At 40.6% G+C, this 19,387-nt stretch overlaps 3 protein-coding genes across 8 annotated transcripts in view; 2 read left to right on the forward strand and 1 right to left on the reverse strand.

The window, feature by feature from the left end:
- Window positions 1-1,547: 1,547 nt before the first annotated feature.
- On the reverse strand, window positions 1,548-3,428 carry LOC135263261 (type-4 ice-structuring protein LS-12-like). 2 transcript variants are annotated; one of them, XM_064351045.1, is made up of 4 exons: window positions 3,324-3,428; window positions 2,651-2,739; window positions 2,276-2,426; window positions 1,548-1,881 (listed from the first exon to the last, which is right to left on the reverse strand). In XM_064351045.1, exons 2-4 carry the CDS (start codon window positions 2,715-2,717, stop codon window positions 1,668-1,670), a joined length of 432 nt encoding a protein of 143 aa, XP_064207115.1. In that variant the 5' UTR covers window positions 2,718-2,739; window positions 3,324-3,428; the 3' UTR covers window positions 1,548-1,667. The 2 variants fall into 2 exon arrangements, with proteins under 2 accessions (XP_064207115.1, XP_064207125.1); XM_064351055.1 differs by having other exon boundaries at window positions 2,666-2,739; window positions 3,324-3,418.
- Window positions 3,429-5,348: 1,920 nt separating this feature from the next.
- Window positions 5,349-9,250, forward strand: rbm8a (RNA binding motif protein 8A). Of its 2 annotated transcripts, none has more exons than XM_064351105.1 (6): window positions 5,349-5,508; window positions 6,414-6,473; window positions 6,800-6,877; window positions 7,820-7,956; window positions 8,544-8,680; window positions 8,830-9,250. In XM_064351105.1, the coding sequence occupies exons 1-6, from the start codon at window positions 5,442-5,444 to the stop codon at window positions 8,873-8,875; spliced, it is 525 nt and encodes a 174-aa protein (XP_064207175.1). In that variant the 5' UTR covers window positions 5,349-5,441; the 3' UTR covers window positions 8,876-9,250. The 2 variants fall into 2 exon arrangements, with proteins under 2 accessions (XP_064207175.1, XP_064207184.1); XM_064351114.1 differs by having other exon boundaries at window positions 5,363-5,502.
- A 146-nt stretch (window positions 9,251-9,396) lies between these two features.
- The window catches only part of otud7b (OTU deubiquitinase 7B), a 37,168-nt gene continuing 27,177 nt past the window's right edge, over window positions 9,397-19,387 (forward strand). Inside the window, exon 1 of one of the 4 annotated variants that reach the window (XM_064351083.1) lies at window positions 9,397-10,026. The gene's annotated coding sequence lies outside the window, so the exon portion shown is untranslated. Of the gene's footprint in view, window positions 10,027-10,071; window positions 10,634-10,656; window positions 11,157-19,387 lie in introns of those variants that run through there. The other 3 variants (XM_064351093.1, XM_064351066.1, XM_064351074.1) reach the window with 3 other exon arrangements.

The following is a 19,387-nucleotide window of genomic DNA, read 5'->3' on the forward strand; positions in this document are numbered from 1 at the left end:
CAACAGAAAGGCCAAGGCTTGAGCTAGGCCAAGCAGCTGGGACCATTCTTAAATTCCTTGAAAATGGAACATTCTGTGGTCCAGCTGATATTATGACATTTTTTCCTTCACTGATTACTCCATTCAGGGTTAATGATTGTGGGGGTGCAAGGGTAGTTCATTATAAAATAAGAAGGGTTCCAGCAAAACCAACATTCAGTGCTTTCCATAGCCTGACTGCTTTTATATAGCTTTCCACATTTATCTGAACAAAGACATGAATTATCATGTTTTCTTGAGATAATCAGAAATAAGCTTATGTTAGTGAGAACAGCATTGATTGGTTTAATTTGTCTCTAAGATAAATGATAGAATAAGTATTTTTATCACGGCTACATGCTATTGTTTCCTCTCTTCTTTGATTTGGGTCCACTGCTGTGTGGAAGACTAGTGATTTTGTTGTTCTAGGTGTCAAAACTGACAACAAGTCATAGTCTACCTCACAGCTGTGTGACAATTTCTCAAAAACAATATCACTGGTATTATTTGAAAAGCAAGCAGAATAATATATTAAAGAACTCCCGAAGGTCTGTTGTAGGCATATAAAAGAGTAGTACTTAACATCACTAGCTAAAGTAATTCATCAACCTCTATTGCCCTCTGCTGCACCAATGAAGTATAACTATGAAATCGGTTTCTAAATTGCTTACACAAATTAGGACAGCAGTTCATTTAATTGGTTAAAACAGCCATGAATTAAACAATAATGTAGAGATAAGTTCTATGTTAAACCAAATTTTAAATGATTTATTGAAGTTTTTATGGGACTTATAAGTTGATTTTGATGTTGTTTTTCAAGCTTGCATCTTCCCTATAAAGGGACTCCAAAGTTTAAGTGCTTGGGCAGAAAAGGCTTAGTCACCTTTTGTTTTTTTTAATTGTTTGTGGGCACAAAGACCTTTGAGGACCTGAGATTACAATTTGGTGCATAACTAATCAGGAATTTTGAGATTTACTCAGGGGCTTGGTCATTAAAAAGGTCTCAAAATCTATTCTACTAATGAATGTTAGTCAGTGTAATGAGAGCAGTACACCACATCACAAAAAGTGAATTTCTTGTTTATTATTATTATTATTATTATTATTATTATTATTATTATTATTATTATGTACTTTGTAAGGAATCAAAGGCTATTAAGTTAAGAAAATGTATGGAGAATGGATATGTCAATTTTGAAAATGATTGTTTGAGTAGATTACCAATATATTTATTTTCTGACTTTGATAAATTTATTAAACTATTTTTTAAATAAATATGTGTTTTAGTCTAATTTTTATCCCCCTGTCATTTTCATTCCCCCTCATTCATTGGTCAACAAATGACTTGTTATTTAAATCTATCTTGCTTCTGGTACTCTCAGTTGTTTTTTTTTTTTAAACATGTGAAGTACCTACACTTTTTAATGTGTTCTTCAGAAGTTATAGCTGTTGTGTCTTTTGATTACACTCAACAAATAAAGTTTATTTTTATTGTTCTGTGTGTCAAGTTTATTGTTCTGTGTGACAAGTGTGTCAACATTCCTTTATTCATGAAAAAATATATTATAAGACAAAAGCCAGGTTATTTTTTAAATAGTTGGAAATCAGAATGTGAGGGGTGGTCCTGCTGGATTATGGCACTGTTGGATTTAGTTAGTAAAGGCCTTGGTTGCATCCAACAAGGTCTTCCAAATGCGCTCAAGCTCGGGCTGAATACTGTCACTAAATGGCTTGAGCTGGGCCTGCAATGGCTCAGTCAGGGGCTTGAGCTGCTCTTTAATGGAGGCAGCTAGAGGCTTCAGCTCCTTCTGGATCTGCTGAACCAGAGGCTGCAGCTGGGTCCTCCCATCCTCAATATAGGCACTGTGAGAGAGCAGAGGGGGGCTCAATGTGTTCCGTCCATATTCTCTACAATATGTGTGTGTGTGTGTGTGTGTGTGTATGTTTGTGCATGTTTAGGTGTGTGTGTGTGTGTGTGTGTTGAAAGTTCTTGCTTTAACATTTTAACGATGGCAGAAAAAGGCAATCAGCATTCCCAGGTTAATAACTAATTGATACAAAAATATCAGATAAAACCCCATAATTCTAAACACAATAAAATGCAATAGGTTTCCAGAAACATTAAGAGAGTGTGACATCGCCACATATGTGCATTATGCCAGGTTACAGTAGAGCCTTGGAGAGAAAAGTGTTAGAAGTAATGACAATATGACAGCAAGAGAAAGAACCACACATGGATTCGGTGTTAGAGACTTACTTGGCCTTGCCAGTCAGCTCGTGAGTCTTTGCTCTCTCTACAAGCCCCTGGGTGGTCTTGGTCACTAGAGAGGATAAGTCCTGGACGTACTTTATTAGAGTGTCAACCTCCATGTGAGCATCCCGTTTCACCAGAGACACAGATTCACATCCTTCAAGGCAGAGAAGCACACTACATCAGTCCTACCAGATAGTGGGCAAACATTTCCTTTTGCAGAACGGGTCATTTCTGGTTTCTCATATAACCTTCAAAAATCAATGGCATTATTTGGATTAATGCATTCATATAATATTTTGGCAAAATATTGGTTGTGCAGCGATTAATAAATGATGTAAATAATAAGATTGCCATGTTACTGTCATATTTATGTATTACGGAATCCACTCTTGCCATGTGCCAGGGCCAAAATCACCACAAGGGCAGCGACCAGAGAAAACTTCATGATAGCTGTTTCTACAAGACACCTGAAAATGAAAAAAACATGCTTAGCACAATATAATTGGTCAACTTGGGAAGCTTAAAGCTGTCTGATACTTTTATATCAATGACAGTTTGACCTTCTTTTGTTCCAGCTTAATGGTTTTCTCAACAGGTGGCAGGGCATTCTCTTACATACAGTACATACATCTCATTTCCCCATGTGCACCCAATAGATTCATTAGAAATAACAGATCAGATAGTTTAGGATGGAAACACACTGTTTTCAATTCATTATTCGTTGCAGTTATCTCTTATAGTGTCTGAGAGCAGTGAAAATTCTGCTGCTGAGGATTCTATTATACTGGCTCAATAGAGCAATCATTCACACTAATTGCACATACAGTAACATAAAATTTGTGTTAAAATCAGCACATGCCTGTAATATCAGTTCTCGCCACTTTCAATTCCACAAATTATGTACTCTAACACAGTGCAGATAAACACTTCTCAAAACTGCATCTTTTAATCATACCAGAATTGGATCTGTTTTTTTTTTCAGTCTAAAAACAAAAACTACCTCATTCAATAAGACAGATAAGAATCAAGGGGTGAATCAGTGGGGTCTTACCTTCTCTGCTGTCCTTCTCACTCTTCATGAGATCTCCTCTTGGGAGAAGAAAGGTTCTTATAATTTCTTGAAGAAAGGGGGTTCCTGAAGACACGAAGATGATTTGTCATTGCTGATGGCAAGGCGCCCTGTCATTGGGTGATGAAGGCCGCTAATCAGATTTTGTTGACACGTGCAAACACCATGACCACTAACTTGGTTAGCAAAGTCCAAATGATTTCCCCAAAGTCTAAGATTGTTCTGTGGAGTGCTGACCATACAAACACAAAGCAAGCAGTGGGATTCCAATGGACGATATTAAATGGCTGACTGCAGTCATTTCACACTCAGTGCAGACAATGTTAATGTTACATGTTAAAAAAGACAGTTAATGAATATGTGTTTAGCATGTTACCTATTCCAGAAACTTTCTACCATAGGAATATAGAAAATTATTTGATTTTTCTCTTGACTTTTATTCAGCTATATCCTATAAATGTCTTACAGCTGTATCCTATAAAGATTATGTGCTAAGACAGAATCAGTAACTCTTCAAAAGACACATATAATTATTTTATATTAAAGCAACAGATAGTAGCACATAGATTTATACAGAATATTGTACATCTTTAGTGTAGATTTTCTGTTTAATGCAGTCCCAGTTTCTGTCATCTTGGCTCTCCACAAAGATTTTATCATAATGATGGTGTTAATTTAAGAGTCTGATTGTTTAAAACAAGTCTAATATTTGCATGTTTCATTTGGGTGATTTTTTACATTAATTAAATTAAATATTCAAATTCAATTTTAAAGTTTGATGAGGACTTTGGAGCATCCATTGTAATGAGTAGAGTTAAATAAAATCTGCTTAAGAGGCAGAACTAAATATAAATCAGGAATTAATTTTTTTCAGGAATGTTTCTATGAATGATCTAAATCTAAATCAGGTTCTTGTATATGCATTAGCAAAGAATAATGCACTATGCTTTGACAGTCTTGTGACTGTCAATATGAATTATAAATTATGTACTAACAGACATTAAAAATAGAAAAAAAGAAATGACATTGCATTACATTGGATTAATTTATTTTAACAAACAGCCTCCAAATATCTAAGGTTGGCCAATTACAATGAATTCATACTTTTGAAATGGAAATCATTCTTATACGATTTAATGCAATATCAACGTGTGGTATACTGCTGTCCTATAAACCTAAATCTTTTATTTCAAATGTATCTTACTTGACTCGACCTTTGATCATTTTGACAGTAAGAGGCCACACAGTCTCATTAAAACACCCTTTCACACACGGAGCACTGATTCTGTTTTTAATTTAATAGAATTAAAAAACAAAAATAGTATGTCCCTTTGTGATTTTCCGCAATCTGACAGCACACCAAAATTATGAAAACACCATTCCTCAACAGCTCAATGTCCCCTATCCCCCCACCCCCACCCAAGCACATGCATGCACATGCACATGCACACATCACCACCACCATATTCTAAAAGAGGTCACCTGGCCGCATAAAATGACTGCATATGAAGTTATGAGGCTTAAGGACAGCATTCTTAAACTTCATAACTTCATTTCCATGCTTCTCTGTATATTTTCATCATGACATCATCCTGAAATAACTAGACACTACCTTACAATGGAATGTCTGAAATGTGGGTGACCCGCAAATAAATAAATAAAAAAATAATAATAAAATGTAACAAGTAAGGAGGATATTCATACACAGATCCCTATAATTATCTGAAAGAAGGTGACCACTGTCACGGTTCCCTGCTGTTCCCTTCCAGTGACATCACTCTAATGTAGCCTACCGACCAGTAATGAAAAAGACGAGAAACGGGTGAAAAAAAATCCTAAAAAGTAGGCCTACACCTAATGCCTACTTTTGTTTCATTTTAAAGATATGTCTATACCGCCTCGTATTTCATTCAAAAAACAACACAAAACATTCTGAAATTAATTGTACAGGCAGATAGCCACTGAAACGATACTGAAAATCATTCGATTTAGAAATGATTGTCTTCTCAACCAGAAAAGACCCTCGATATCCCAGAAGTCAGTGCACACACTCTCGAACTGACTTGTGTGCCAAGACCATAGACGGCCAAAACTGTCAATATGGCGGACGTGCTGGATCTGCATGAAGCGGGAGGCGAGGATTTTCCTATGGATGAGGATGGTGATGGTAATATTTGAGGTGTACTGAAATCCTGTGCTTTTCGCCTCTTGCTGAACTTGTGATACGAGATTTCCTCTCTTATTTGGACACCGTAACGCATGATGATTAATAACGGGCCCTTTTAGCTGGCTAGCGCGCTAACATTTTGAAGTTAATCGTCACTATTAAAGCCAACCCACCAACTAAAATGAGTGTTGTCGGTTTGTCGTTATGAACAGGCTTTGTGGTTGTCTTAACATTGCTACGATAACCCCGTCAACAGACTGGTTTGCTCGCCATAAAGATTAGAGTTAGTCAGCAACTGAGCTAATTTAGCGAGCCGACTAATAACCTCCCATCTGTATAACACATGAACTTGGTAACTAACTCTGCTAGACTTAACTGGTTCAGAACACATCTCCCATGCTTACAGCTGACGCTGGAAATTAAGCAACGGGGATGAAAAGTGGCATAGGGACCTCGGGATTTATTAACAGTTGTTTGGGGCAATCTGAACGCAGACAGTCTGCGTTCGGTCTGTCATGATTGGGACAGTCATAGATTTAATGTGGGGAGGACTACCGTAGGCAGGCACTGACCTGGCTATAGAACTGATAAAAGCTTGCAAGGCAATTGGTACATTTATGATAGTAAAGATCTATAGAAGTAATTTACTTTAGTTATAACAATAATAACTAAGTTTATACACCTTGATGTTCACTGAATAAATTCGTGTTTGCTTATTGGTATAACGGTAGTGCTCTACCTGAGAGTGTTACCTGCAGCCCTTGTTCAGTCTCTGCTCAGTGTGCTAATATTATGTACAGATTTAAATACTTTTATTTAATGGATAACCACGTTCCTCAAGAAATGTGTTTTTTCCTTTTAGCTTTAGTTTTGGATTTTCACCACTCTTGTGATCGCATTTTCAGAGAGCATCCATAAGTTAAAAGAAAAAGCCAAAAAAAGGAAGGGACGAGGTTTTGGATCAGGTGAGTCTTTATGTCTTGTTTGGCCCTTGTTACGGTGCAGTACTTCTTTGCTTAGCGATTAAGCTAGTGTTCCTGTGCTAGAAAAACCTGCAACCTTTGGGAGCAGCCTCAGCCCTTAGGGCAGACCGCACTGCCCCCCCCCCCCCAGTCATGGCACAGTCACTGAATACATATATTTTTAACTGTTCACTGTTAGCATGACAGTTATAAAGTCTGTATTGACGGGCATTTGTTTTGAAGCACTTATCAAATCAGATTCATAGATGTGTTTGAGTAAGAGGCATGTGGTGGCATACAGTATCTAACATTTCTGTTGTTTCTTGTAGACGAAGGAGCAAGGTCTAGAGCTAGAGAGGATTATGACACGGTGGAACAGGATGGTGATGAGCCAGGCCCACAGAGATGTAAGTGCAAGAACACACTTAAGATCACAGAACTAGATCATTAGACTGTATGCACTGTCCAGACACCTCCATTTCACAGCCTGCACTTGCCAGTCGGATTTGGTATCTGTTATAGCCCCTCAGTAGTGAGCGTCCCATGGTAGCCATTATAGCTGGGATATTGGCCGCCTTTGGCACTACAAGTGTTACCTATTACTAACAAATAATTAGGTGTCACTCCCCCCCCTTTTTTTTCCTGTACTTTTTGTACTTGGTGTCTCTCTTGGGATTATATTAACCCCATCTAGGCCATTACTGCACTTAGATCCATAATCTTTGTGCTTGCATCTTTGCATTGTAATTCACTCTTGATCAAAGCATCTGTTAAATGCCAGAAAAGTACTTAAACATGCAAAGCTCAGAATGGCGCAGATGCAAATAAACTGGGCTGTCGAGCCTCCCCTGGATCTAATTGCAGCAGTGTACCTTGTTCATATCTTCTGAGTAGGCTAATTGATTTCTGCATGCGTTACCTTTCTGTGCACATTTTTAAAATCCTAACTAATATTGCCAGACTTGCATAGATTGCTCTAAGTTTTCGTTCAGAGATGTCCATCCTTACTTGAAAAGGGTTGGTGTTAGAGCTGGCTCTGTTCAAAATAGTTGTGGCTAGATTGTAAAGTACCCCTTTGCTTTTCTAGGCTGGAAACCATGCAGGGTGGTGTACCATTATTACATACTTGAGCTCAGCCTAAAAACCAAGGAGAAGGAATGGGTGTTAGAATGCATATCGTTACCCTGGTGAGGCATGTCGGCTAAACCGATTAATAATTTTGGGGCTAGAGAAATTTCTTAATGCTGCATTGTAGTTGCCACAAAAATTCTCAGGCAGGATCTTGTGTTGATTCAGCATTTTGGCTAGCCCCAGTTCTTTAAGTTTAGCATACCTCTACCTCCCTCTAGCGGTGGAGGGCTGGATTCTGTTTGTTACTGGGGTACAGGAAGAGGCCACTGAGGAGGACATCCATGACAAGTTTGCAGAGTTTGGGGAGATCAAAAACCTACACCTAAACCTGGACCGGAGGACAGGCTATCTGAAGGTATGGAACAATTCCGACATCCCCACACTGATTTAAAGTGTGCAGTCGGATATGAATTCAACTGTTCTGATGTGAGGGAGTTGTGCTGCTTCACAAGTGTGTGGCATGTCTGAGCATCAGAGTTTCAGAGAATGCTTTTCTGTACTACTCATCTTGGTGTTATTCAAGAGAGAATATTAGGAGTATTGAATTGGTAACAAATGTTTTCACACGGGAAGATTGCTTTACAGGTTTCAAATGGAAAAATGTATTAAGTTACAAAAGTTAAGGAAAAACAGTGTTAATGTCTTAATTTAGACAGAAGGTGGCAGTGTAATGCCAAATACACTTCAGTTTTACTGGATGAATGAACTTATGTCAAGATCCAAGTGCCTTTTTACAGACTGAGCTATCCATGATGTTTCATGCTTATATATATTAACTTGGCAAAATGTGTGTTTATTCCTTCTTGTTGAATTTGTTGGTGGGTTTGTTTACTTATCAGCTATGCTGTATAGGATATTTTTCAGCAAAGAAATTACACCGGTCTTTGTTGATGGCCATTTTATTTTGTGCCGTTGGATAGAAATGTATACTCCCTTCTGCAGGGATATGCTCTTGTGGAGTATGAGACGTATAAAGAGGCCCAGGCTGCCATGGAAGGACTGAATGGCCAGGACCTCATGGGCCAACCAATCAGTGTGGACTGGGGCTTTGTAAGAGGACCACCCAAAAGCAAAAGAAGGTTTGCTGTACCTGCTGGTTGAGCTCTCATTAATAATACATCCGCATTATCTCATTTACTTCTAGTGCTTGTTAATGGGATTAAATCCATAGACTTTTATCAGTTGATAAATTTATTTTGGAAAGATAACACTTTCTGTTGTTTAACAGGGGTGGGCGGAGACGCAGTAGAAGCCCTGACAGGAGGCGGCGCTGATTCACTCCATCTTCAATTTCACTGGATACAGCCAGGCTGCTGACCTTTCCACCAGCCAATGGGAGACTGGCAAAGGGAGTTTTATTTATATATACTATATTATGGTGACCCCTCTGAAAGAGATCATTTTATTAGATTTGTTGTTTTTATTTGCCTTGCTGATCTCAACACTGGCAGTTTAGGGTGAATTTTCAGGTTTACAAAGTTTCTAAGGCAGATAAGCTAGCCAATTTGTTATTAATAAAAAAATGGTTTTCATCATTCTGTATTTTAATGCTCTGAAGAACTCATGGTCATGGTCTTTCTGATGGTTTAGTAGTACCACCAGTCCTTTTTAAACTGTTTTAAAAAATAAATTGTTTATATTGGACCAAAGAGACTGACTGACTTTACTGTATACAGCCTTATCAACTGACCTTGGTGTACACATTAGAAACATGGGTGTGTGATTTTTAAAAAACTTTTGTTACTGTTTTTAAGTGTTGAAGTTGAGACCATATCTAATTACCTGGCTGAATATTATTTTAATGACAATTCTCAGACAATTATAGTTTCTTTCTTATTGTGGAATGTTTTCGTTTTACACATGAATTGATAGAATAAACATAACATAAACATTTGCCTCAACTATGGTTCTGCAAGTTTAGAAGAATCGGAAAAACATGGGGATTTTTTATCTTGGAATTCAAATTGACAAGTTGAAATGATAAATGATTTTCAGTTCAATCAACAGGTTTGTTTTATGCAGATATAAATTGCACATTTCTCTGTTGCCAGACCTTTGTTTGTGCGGATTTAATTATTCATTATTCTTATTACAGAATCTTTGTCTGTTTGCTGAATGTGACTTTGAGGATACCAACTCATGAGAACACTTAATTAACAGATTACCACATACCCAGCATTGACCTTTTATACGTTTTATGTTCTTAAATGACTGCTGTTCTAAAATACTTAATCCATATTAGCAGTAAGTAAGCAGAAACAACAGGATTATTTGAAATCATCTAATTTCAGATGGAACAGCACTGTCGAAGTTGTCTGGTGGTCCTTTTTGTATTGCCTCTATTTTACAGGTAAAGTCATTTGTCTGAATTTCAGGTGACTCAGCAGCACCAAAAACGCGTCATCTTCACGAGTTGCAGCTGCAGGTGACAGACATCTTTGCTTTCCACCCAGTGTAAACATGTTTTTCGTGTGCTGTGTATCGCCGTTTCAGCTGCGATCCAATGTAGCACACCACTGTTGAGGTTTCTTTGAATTTATGATTGCGTCTTTACTTCACGGAGGCAATTTGCCATATGTTGTTATGAACACTCCTACAGCGCTGACTCTGGCACACTATCTAGTTTCATGCCCCTACAATCCGCCTGTCTGTAAAACTGTCCTATCGTTCAATTTACTGTTGATCAGTCTAATACCCACCAAAAGGCCCAATCCGAAAATGGGAATCCAACCTATGTTAGAACGCCATTGCTGTATTCCAGTGGCAGTCAAACCCACCTTTTAACTCGTTAGCCAATGAGAGACGTTATGTTCTCTCAGGTGGGCGGACTTAAGCAGTATCTAGCGACATTGTTGTTGTAAGAATTTATACCTACTTTATCGGCAGGGCTTTTTAATGCTAAATAATAGACAGCTTTTCAAGATTTAAACAACGAAAAAAACAAGTGATCTGAAAAACGTGGACGCTACTATTTAACGTCTTAGAAGAGAACCGGCCCGGGGATGAGAAACAAATCTGTGAGGCCGATCAAGGTAAGTATACTGAAGCAATTCATAATGTGTTCGATCTCAGTCCAAAGAGTTCTGTCAATTCAGTTTTGGCCTAGCTAAATCGCCGACTAAATAGTTGGCCGTTTAAGTTAGATACCGTTCTTGACACAAACATCGGTCGTTATCAAACGACTGTGTTTCGCACACAGTTATTTACCCCACCAGCCTGCCAGGCTAACTATTGTATACTCCGTACATCCGATGCGATAGACCCATGTTAGCAACACATTGCTTGTTCGTGTTAGCTAGTGCTAGCTCGTAGGTTAACCATTCATTTAGTTTAGCAGGGCGTGTTGCTGCTCCACTATCTACCCAGCTATAGTAGAGCACGATCGACTGGATTGTCCAGACTAGCTAGACCGCTAACTTTTGTTAGCAACACTAGTAAAGCTATAGAGCAAGCTAACTATCAATTTATGTAACGCGTTAGCTTGCTTGTAAGTAGGTAGATACCGTTAGCTGCTACAGCTAACTGTGTGGATTTGTTTGTGTCTAATGATTTGAGGTGAGCAAACTTCGAAATTTGCAAGCGTAGCTTGGTAACTTCTCTCCCTTACCTGGTTAAAAGTTGGGACTCCCTAGCTAGGTAACTTCATAGCCTTTGTTGTGCGTAGCCATCTAGCTAGTCAAATGGGACATTTTGGACATCATACGTTTCTCTGTCGTTTTGAACTTGGCTACCTTTATTAGATGCATATACAATAGATTTGTTAGTGTGTGGACGTAGCTCGCTTGATACATTATTCCTGTTTCTTGCTGCCAGCCGGCTATAAGTTAACTAACTCTATTAAAGATAGAGTAGCGGGCTGACTTGGTTAAGTAAGCTCGTCAGCGAGCCAGCCACACCTTTAAATGCTTGCATTTGCCAAGTTGTCTATATCTAATATGAACAATTCTCTTTGGGCATAACGTTATTTGAAGTCTTTCGTTTATTTATGTACATTAAAGTGTCCATTTATGGTTTTCATTACATTAAACATGGAACTGCGCTGGTGGAATTCCATACTCGTACATTGAAAAGATTCTGGAATATAATAGCCTACAAGCTAACGTAGTTTGCTTAATAGAGGGGACCTTATTAACGAGGAATTAATAATTCCCACTATCGGTCAGAGACACTCGTAATGAACCCAACGCACGGGGAACAAACGTATGCTGCCAGCTAGCAACAAAATAAATGCGTAAATGCGTTATTAGAAGTTTTTAAAGTTTTTTTTATAGGCTGTACGCATAATGCTTAAAATTGTCATGCGTCTATTATGTTTTTATTCCCTGTACAAAAATTGAACCGTTATAACTATATTCTCCTTATTTCGTACAAATGGCAACATTTTATCATGAAGACCACACTTACAGCCCACTTGTCCACATGTATGAAGATATTATTTTATTCATGAATTGGTGTGAAATTTGGCAGTGCGGCGTGTGGTCCTGGTCGGGACCGCACTGTGAGTATTGGTACAGCGTGATTAATATGCGACCTCAACCATTCTAGTAGGAAAGGATGTAAAGTTAGCCTATAGCATTCTGTGCTAAATTTACATTTTGTTGTATCTTGTTGGTCGCATGGATTACACACAGGCAAATAGGCCAAGTAGTGCATTTTGCTTCCAATAACTGTGTCCTCCTGAAGCAGACTTTTGTAGATGAGTGTCTTCAGTACACTCTGTTTATGTCTTTCATGTTGTCATTGATGCTTGCAATGACTCTAGTATTAGTAAAATGTTTGAAGTGCTATTGCATCAATTGATCAGGTCAGTTTGGTGTGGTACAGACTTAAAATGACCCCACACCTGTTTAAGTCAGCATGAGCTAGACAGTCTGTCAGGACCATTAACACTTACTCCATATATTTTACTGATACTCGTAAAGGTGTGGTAATGTTATGATCTTGGAGACCATTTCATTAAGCCAGTACGATACAGAATGCCTTAGCTTCTCCCTAACAGTTCCAACAGGGAACAAAAGCCTGGCCTTGTTTTGCAGCCCTGGCCAGTACCACTACAACAGAAGGGTAGTGTTACACTTCAGCTTAAATTATTCAGCCCTTTATTTACAGTATCTTTTGTCATTGTGTTGTCCAGTGTAAGCACGCAGCCTCAAAGGAGGAACTAGGGCAGGTAAACAGGCTTTTGAATGTGGAGGCCTGAAGGCCTTACTTTCTTCACATGAAATGGAAAGGCTGTACACAAACCAACTATAGGCTTTGAACTGGTAGTGTTATTTGTGTGATTTGTGTTCATGTTGTTCAGTTTACCTCACAGTCACTGAGGCCTTGGTGCCACTTAGACGCTCGGTGCATAGTGCATCTCAAAAAAGGCCATGTTTCTGCAGTAGCCCTGAAAATGCAGTTTTTACAAAGCCCTGTCCCTCACAAGAATCGGACGAATGCGATTTCATTCATGGTGGGTGAATGAAAATGGATGCAAACGATTGGCAAGGGAAATGTAGGTCTGAGAATTAATGGGTTAACCTGTATGTCTGTCTCTCTTATTTATGGAACATCTCTTGCTAGCAAAAGCTTCAGTCAGATGTTGAATTTGTATTAAAACAGTACGATGGATGGTGACTGAAGTGTTGAATGCCTTTCAGAGCAGTTTTAGCAACTGACTCCATGGATCCTCATTGCACAAAACCAGAATTAACAGCAGACTAAGCAGTTTTGTGAAGTTTTCTGGATGTTTGGCCATTTTTGCTGAAGTGTGAGCAGAGCGGCACCTCCCAGGAGGAACATGACCTGTTGTGTGATGACTCAACGACTGTACCCTGAGCCTGGTGGACCTGTGTGAAATTCTGCTGCAGACACAATTATCACAGCAAAGTGACTCACTGGTCTGATGACTATGCAGGGCAGCTCCCTAATTGGTCTCAGTGTCACAGCAATTCTGTGCATGAGTTCATTTCTGCAGGACAGAATGTCTGTGGCTAGGCAGCGCAGTTTTATTACACAGGCTATCGACACCATGTTTTTCAATTGCAGCTAGCACTGGGTTCTAGCCGTAATGGCGCTGTACGTTTTCTGCTTCTGCAATGTCTGATATTGGCTGTAAATTGTGAACGCAGCAGTCAGACGGACGTGTCTTTGCTGTTGGCCCCCGAAACCATCATCATAGAGTCGCTATGCTCGTAAAACGCCGACTGCATGTGCGCGTGGTGTAATTGGAAGCGGAAGCAGGAGCATGCTGCTCAGGTTACACACGGAGGCGGTTTAATCGCGCCTGTGGCTGAGCTCCGGCGGACTGTGCGCGGAGTCACCTGCTCTGAGCTTCAGACGGCCACGCTGCTCTCCAGGCCCGTCCTTCCGTTCTCCTCCCTGCGTGGCAAGCGTGCGTATTGGGTGTGGAACCTCTCTGCCCGGCTGGCCAACCGAGCGACGGAGATGGGAAGCCTCGGCTAGCGTTCTCCGGCGGACCTCTCAGAGAGCTGCTGGGTGAGGTGTGGGTTGGGCGGGGCCAGGGACCAGGGACCAGGGATCCGTTACAGGGCCGTACCCAGTGAGGGGCTGCTCCCATGGGACTGTCTGCCTTCGACAGACAGCGTCCAGTCCATGAAATGCACTCTGGGTTATTGGGACAGAAGGGCAAGGCTTCGCTCTTTCCTGTGCAGGCTGAGGTCAGGAATGAGCCATGGCCTGTATTAATGGAGTGCTTGGCTAAATTGCGGAAGAATGTCTCGTTCAATTATTCATGAATACACAGTGGGGTTGAATGGTTCAGAGGGACCTACTTTTTGCATCAATCCAAGGGATTCACCATTGCAATCTATCGCCTTTCTCAAGTGTGTGTGTGTGTGTGTGTGTGTGTGCACGTGTGTGTGTGGAATCAGCCTAACACGGTTTAGCCTAACTGTACTTAAAATGGCAAACTTCATGATTTCTGATGCCATTTCACCTGACAGTTGTAATTCAGTCAGTTATTTAAGCAACTCAAAGTATTTTGAATCAAGTGAAAATAATTTTTTAATTCATTTTTGCACATTTTTAAAAATTTCCGCAACTTTTGAACTTTTAAATAGTGGGTAGGAATAATTAGCTAATTAAGTGTTGAAATATGTGTACTTGAATGTCGGTGACAAAGAGCAATAGTAGTTTGTTGAAATGCCTCCCTTGAAGTGAATTTAGATGGATGGAAGTGTTGCTGTTTTCCTCTGTGTTAAAGCATAAATGTTCACGGGCTTATCACTGTCCGCGTAGTGCGCTCTGCCCATTCTGAAAACACACAGAGGAGTTCGTATTACTCAAGGCAGATGTGAAAACAAGCCAGGGAGTTCACAGCAACCTCGCAGCTGCTCTCTCCTACACCACAGGTTTGTTGCTACTTGATCTTTTTTTTTGGTTTTATCAGGCTGCCAAGAAAACGCGGTCACCCCTTTTGTTAGTGACCATACAGTATCGATGTCTGTGCGTTCCATGATCGGTCAGCTCATGATGGCTGATATCAGCTTGGCGAATACCTTTGCGGTCCATTTCAATTCATCGGCACGGGCAAATTCGTGTTGATTTATTTTAAGCTTCATAGTTTTAGCCACATATAAACATGTTGTTTTTGTTGTTGTTGTTGTGAATGCAAATGCATGTGTGATGAAAAGAAGAAGAAGAAGAAAAGAGGCAGTTGGAAATGGAATGAGGCGGGAGGACCGCAGTGGCCAAGCCGCAGCTGTGGGTTTGGGTTAGCCTCTGCGGGCTCTGTGTCCACGGGCTGGGAGCAAAACTGCTGCGTTGTTATTGGAGGGTATTTTAAATTCAAGGCCATGGGCCCCTTTCTGCGATATGTGCCATCCCGGAGTTCAGGGAAAAGGTGTGGCATGAGGATCTTCAGCTCTCCTTTGAGGTGGAAGGTCAGTGAGTTTCTTCCTCCATTTTCCTTCATTCTTTCTGCTGAGAATTAGTGCATACGTTCTTCTACAACTTCATGCTGCGCAATAAATGAGCATTTATAGTTTGTAATGACGTTCTAATGATTACAAAAACTGACTGGCATACTCACTTTGTGTTTGTCAACAAGCTGAAGCTCAGGTGGGCTGCATAATTTCTAATCAAAGGGGCCAACAGGAAGTTTATATCATTACACTATGTCAAGACGGCAGCTCCCAGACCCATGCTTATACTGATCGATCCCCACTCTTGGTTGATAGACCACCGTGGGACAGTGTCACATGCGCATATCTGCTTAGGTCTCTGTAGTCCTAGACTCAAGCAGCGACAGTCACACCTTCCTGACTCATGAGGCTGTGATGCCTTCAGCTTTGCCTTCTGCTTTAGCTTAGCATTGGCATCCTTGCGTAGCTTTTGACGTTGTTCGCACTGCTTGTCAGATAGGCCTATGTCACTTCTCTGGAAAAATAAGACCTGAAGTCTCAGCGAGACTTACTGACACGACTTAAGTTTGACCTATGGGTTTTCAGTTCAGAATGTAGCGTGGTCAGAATTGTCTTCATTTAAATTTTTAAAGTAAAGAAACTAAAAGTCCACCCAAGCAAGATTAAAGCCTACCATAACCTCCAAGCTGTTTTCTGCTGTCCTTGCAATCTATTTAAAGTTCTCTTTGCCGATATCTGGCCCAGCATACATTCAGACCTTAAGCTGACAATTCTGACAACAGTCTGCAGGATGCTGCCAGCTCTTGACTTTAGCACCTAGCAGTTGGAGTTGTGTATAAATGTTGACACTGACTCTTTTGATACCTTGTCCTGTTAATTACCAGGAGCAATTGCAGTGAATGGGGATTCATTTGTGATTAAATGCTCTCAATGTTAATCAATTTCGTTGAGCAACACGCTGACAGTATGAAGCTGTTTGAAAAGGTTCTGCGTAGGCAGTCCATCGCAATAGTGTTTCAAGTTTTCCTTGGGTCACATTCCCTAAACCAAATTCCATTTCTGTGTATGAGCAGTCAGCATGAATTTGAGCTGTGTGCACAAAGTCACAGTTGAACTGCCCATCCTAACAATGTTCAGCGTAATGTCCTGGAGGAAAAATGAGAATATTCCTAAAACTAGCTGGTGAAATTTTGCGCAAGTGCTTTTGATTAAAGGAATTCAGCAAAGCTTCAACTCTACTAATAAAATCATGCTTCTGTGGAAATGTCTAAAAGGTTGCTGATAATTCTCAAAACATATATTGTGTTTCAGATGACCTGTCGCTACACTGTAAGCATTCACCTCATGGGACAAGCGGAAGAATACGTTGATGTAGAGCCCTGCTTAATGTGCTGAAAACATGTTATTACTGAGAGTGTGCTCCTGGTTAGTTTATCTGTATGGGGGACAGGAAATATTTGCAGGGATTAACTCTCATTCCTGCACGTAAGGATGGCGGTTCTGAGCAGAGATGGTTGTGGCTTGTAGGAAAAGCATTAATCATCAATACCCCCTGGTGCTTAGGAACAGGCAGTAGGCTGTGCAGGATATAGCCTACTGTAAAGTAGTTGCTCAGGCTTCTATGATTATGTTATTCCAGGCAGAAATGTGTGTTTATTTGGGCATCCTCTGTTCTCAGTTAGCCAGTTCTTGGCCTACTTAAACTGTAGGCGCTGCACTGAATTTCTGCACTTATTTACTAGATAAGTCTTTTTGTGAATTTGTTTGGCCTGGCTGTATATATGGGTTGATTTTGCTTATAGGGAGTGGTACACTGTAGACTACTGTAGGTTGTAGCAAGCCTGAGTTTAGCTGTGAGCTACACTTGCTTACTGTTCCACTCTTGAAAGATGACCATAAAGATGTAAGCTGTGATTTGGGAAAGGAATGGAATGGATTGAGTACCATAATATTTGTCAATATCAATACTTTTTAGGCCATTAGGAAAACACACAAGAGGTGCACTCATTGAAAATTCTAAATGATGAACCAATGATTTTATTATTGGTTGTTGTGTAAAAAGTTTGATATCATGCATATATGCACAGGATCTTCAATATTCTATACCCTGGGCCTGTTTATTCATTTTAAATGACTGTAACGATGGGTTTAATAAAAGACCTGCAGGGTTTTTGAATGTTTTAATGAGCTGGTTTACAGAATCTGCTGGACGTTTTTTGTTCACAGACTGAGAGGGCATGGTGGAGTTACAGCGCGATGCTATGCCCACTCATGTCCGTCCTTCGGCCACCGCTGACAATGACCTCTCCCCCACACGTGGGGTGAAGAACAGGAGCGGTCTCAAATGCCCTTGGCATCAAAGGTGACGCCTCTAGTTTATGGTCATGTATTGAAGAAAACAGAGGCAACCTTCGAAAACAATGTGCCTATTCAGAGACCGTAGCCATCCTCAGATCCATCGTAATGCCGGTCCTGGTTACATGTGGTATTATGGGCGTTTTATATGGGCTGAAGTGACGGCTGCTGGTATGTCTTTGTGTGCGTGTGTGGGGTTTATTTGTATAGGGAGCATTGAAATGCGTGCCTGGGAGCCGTTTTTAAGCGATTCTCCGCATTCTTGATCCGGGGCCAGCAAAATGCTCTCCTTTCGGAGGAATGTTTGAAAGCTTTTTGGGGAAGTTTGAATAAAGCCAAGGTAGGCATCAGCCCGTCAGCCTTGTCGATGCGAAAACACGCTGCACGCGCTGCGTTCACTGGGCGGGAGCCTGCGCGTCCTTCACGGACTGTTCGCTCTGGTGCGTGTGAGACCCTCTCACGGGTTTATGGGTTTTAAGAGCCGTTATCAGCCAATGCAAATGGCTTACTTTACCGAGCTGTCATTTATTTCAAGTTTCCCCTGCAGCGTTCAAAACCATACATTTTAACGAGCCTACTCATTTTCGTTTAGGGCTCCGTCTAAATGAGTCCCAATGATGTCACTTCTGCCATTTACACGAAGTTTATCTTTTCGTAATAACATGTTTATCCTAAGGGGAGGCAAATGACAGCTTTGCAGAAGAGATTGCTATGGAGCATTGAGTGGTGCTTGCACAGGGTGTAGCCTAGTTAATGATATTGTGTCTTGAGTTTTGAGCCAGATTGATAAATGCCAAAATCACGTGAAGTTGCTGTAGTCTTCTTTAAATTCTGCGTCCGTGTATTGCTGTGTTTTCGGCTGAGTGTATTTTCAAACGTTACTGTGTTTCATTTGTTTTGACTGTGCTGTTGCGTATTGGATGATGTTAAAATGAGGTTATCCAAACAAATGCAAGCGTATCGTGCTTAAGAGCAAAAGTTAGATGGACAGCAGCAGATAGTGCAGGTGTACCACATAAGCTACCAGCATTTCGGGTGCCCGTAAAAAAAAAAAAATCCTTAAAACCGTATCATACGTGCAATAACACTGGCACTGTTCGTCTGATAAGAGCACCCACTCCTCCCAGGTGCTTGATTAATGAAATGGGTGTGTTGCCTTGACCCAGCGCTGGGCCCCAAACAGGTCGTATTTGCTCAGTCAAATACCGTGCGCAGCACAGCGCGGTCGTGTCATCAGTGCACCGTTGCGAGAAGTTTTTCATGTTTAAGTTCGGCTCCTTTTATACACAGGCAGGACACGCGTGCACACACAAGTCCTGAATTGCTAGTATTTTTGCAGGATCTTGCAGGTTGAAGAGATCGTTAAAATGTCGGGCGAAGAAATGAGAGCGCGGAGTGGAAGAACATTCCGGTAAGCCGCACGGAGTCCTGCTTGTGCTTCGGTATCGGACGTCCGCAGGTTCCTGTTATTGTGGGCTCTGTTTGTAGAATAACTGTTGATCTTTCCATCTGCGCTTTGGGCACTCCAGAAAAAAACGGTTTCCGATGGTTGAGGTGGCGCAG

The sequence above is a fragment of the Anguilla rostrata genome, chromosome 1 (assembly GCF_018555375.3).
Source record: "Anguilla rostrata isolate EN2019 chromosome 1, ASM1855537v3, whole genome shotgun sequence".
NCBI classification, from domain to species: Eukaryota; Metazoa; Chordata; class Actinopteri; order Anguilliformes; family Anguillidae; genus Anguilla; species Anguilla rostrata.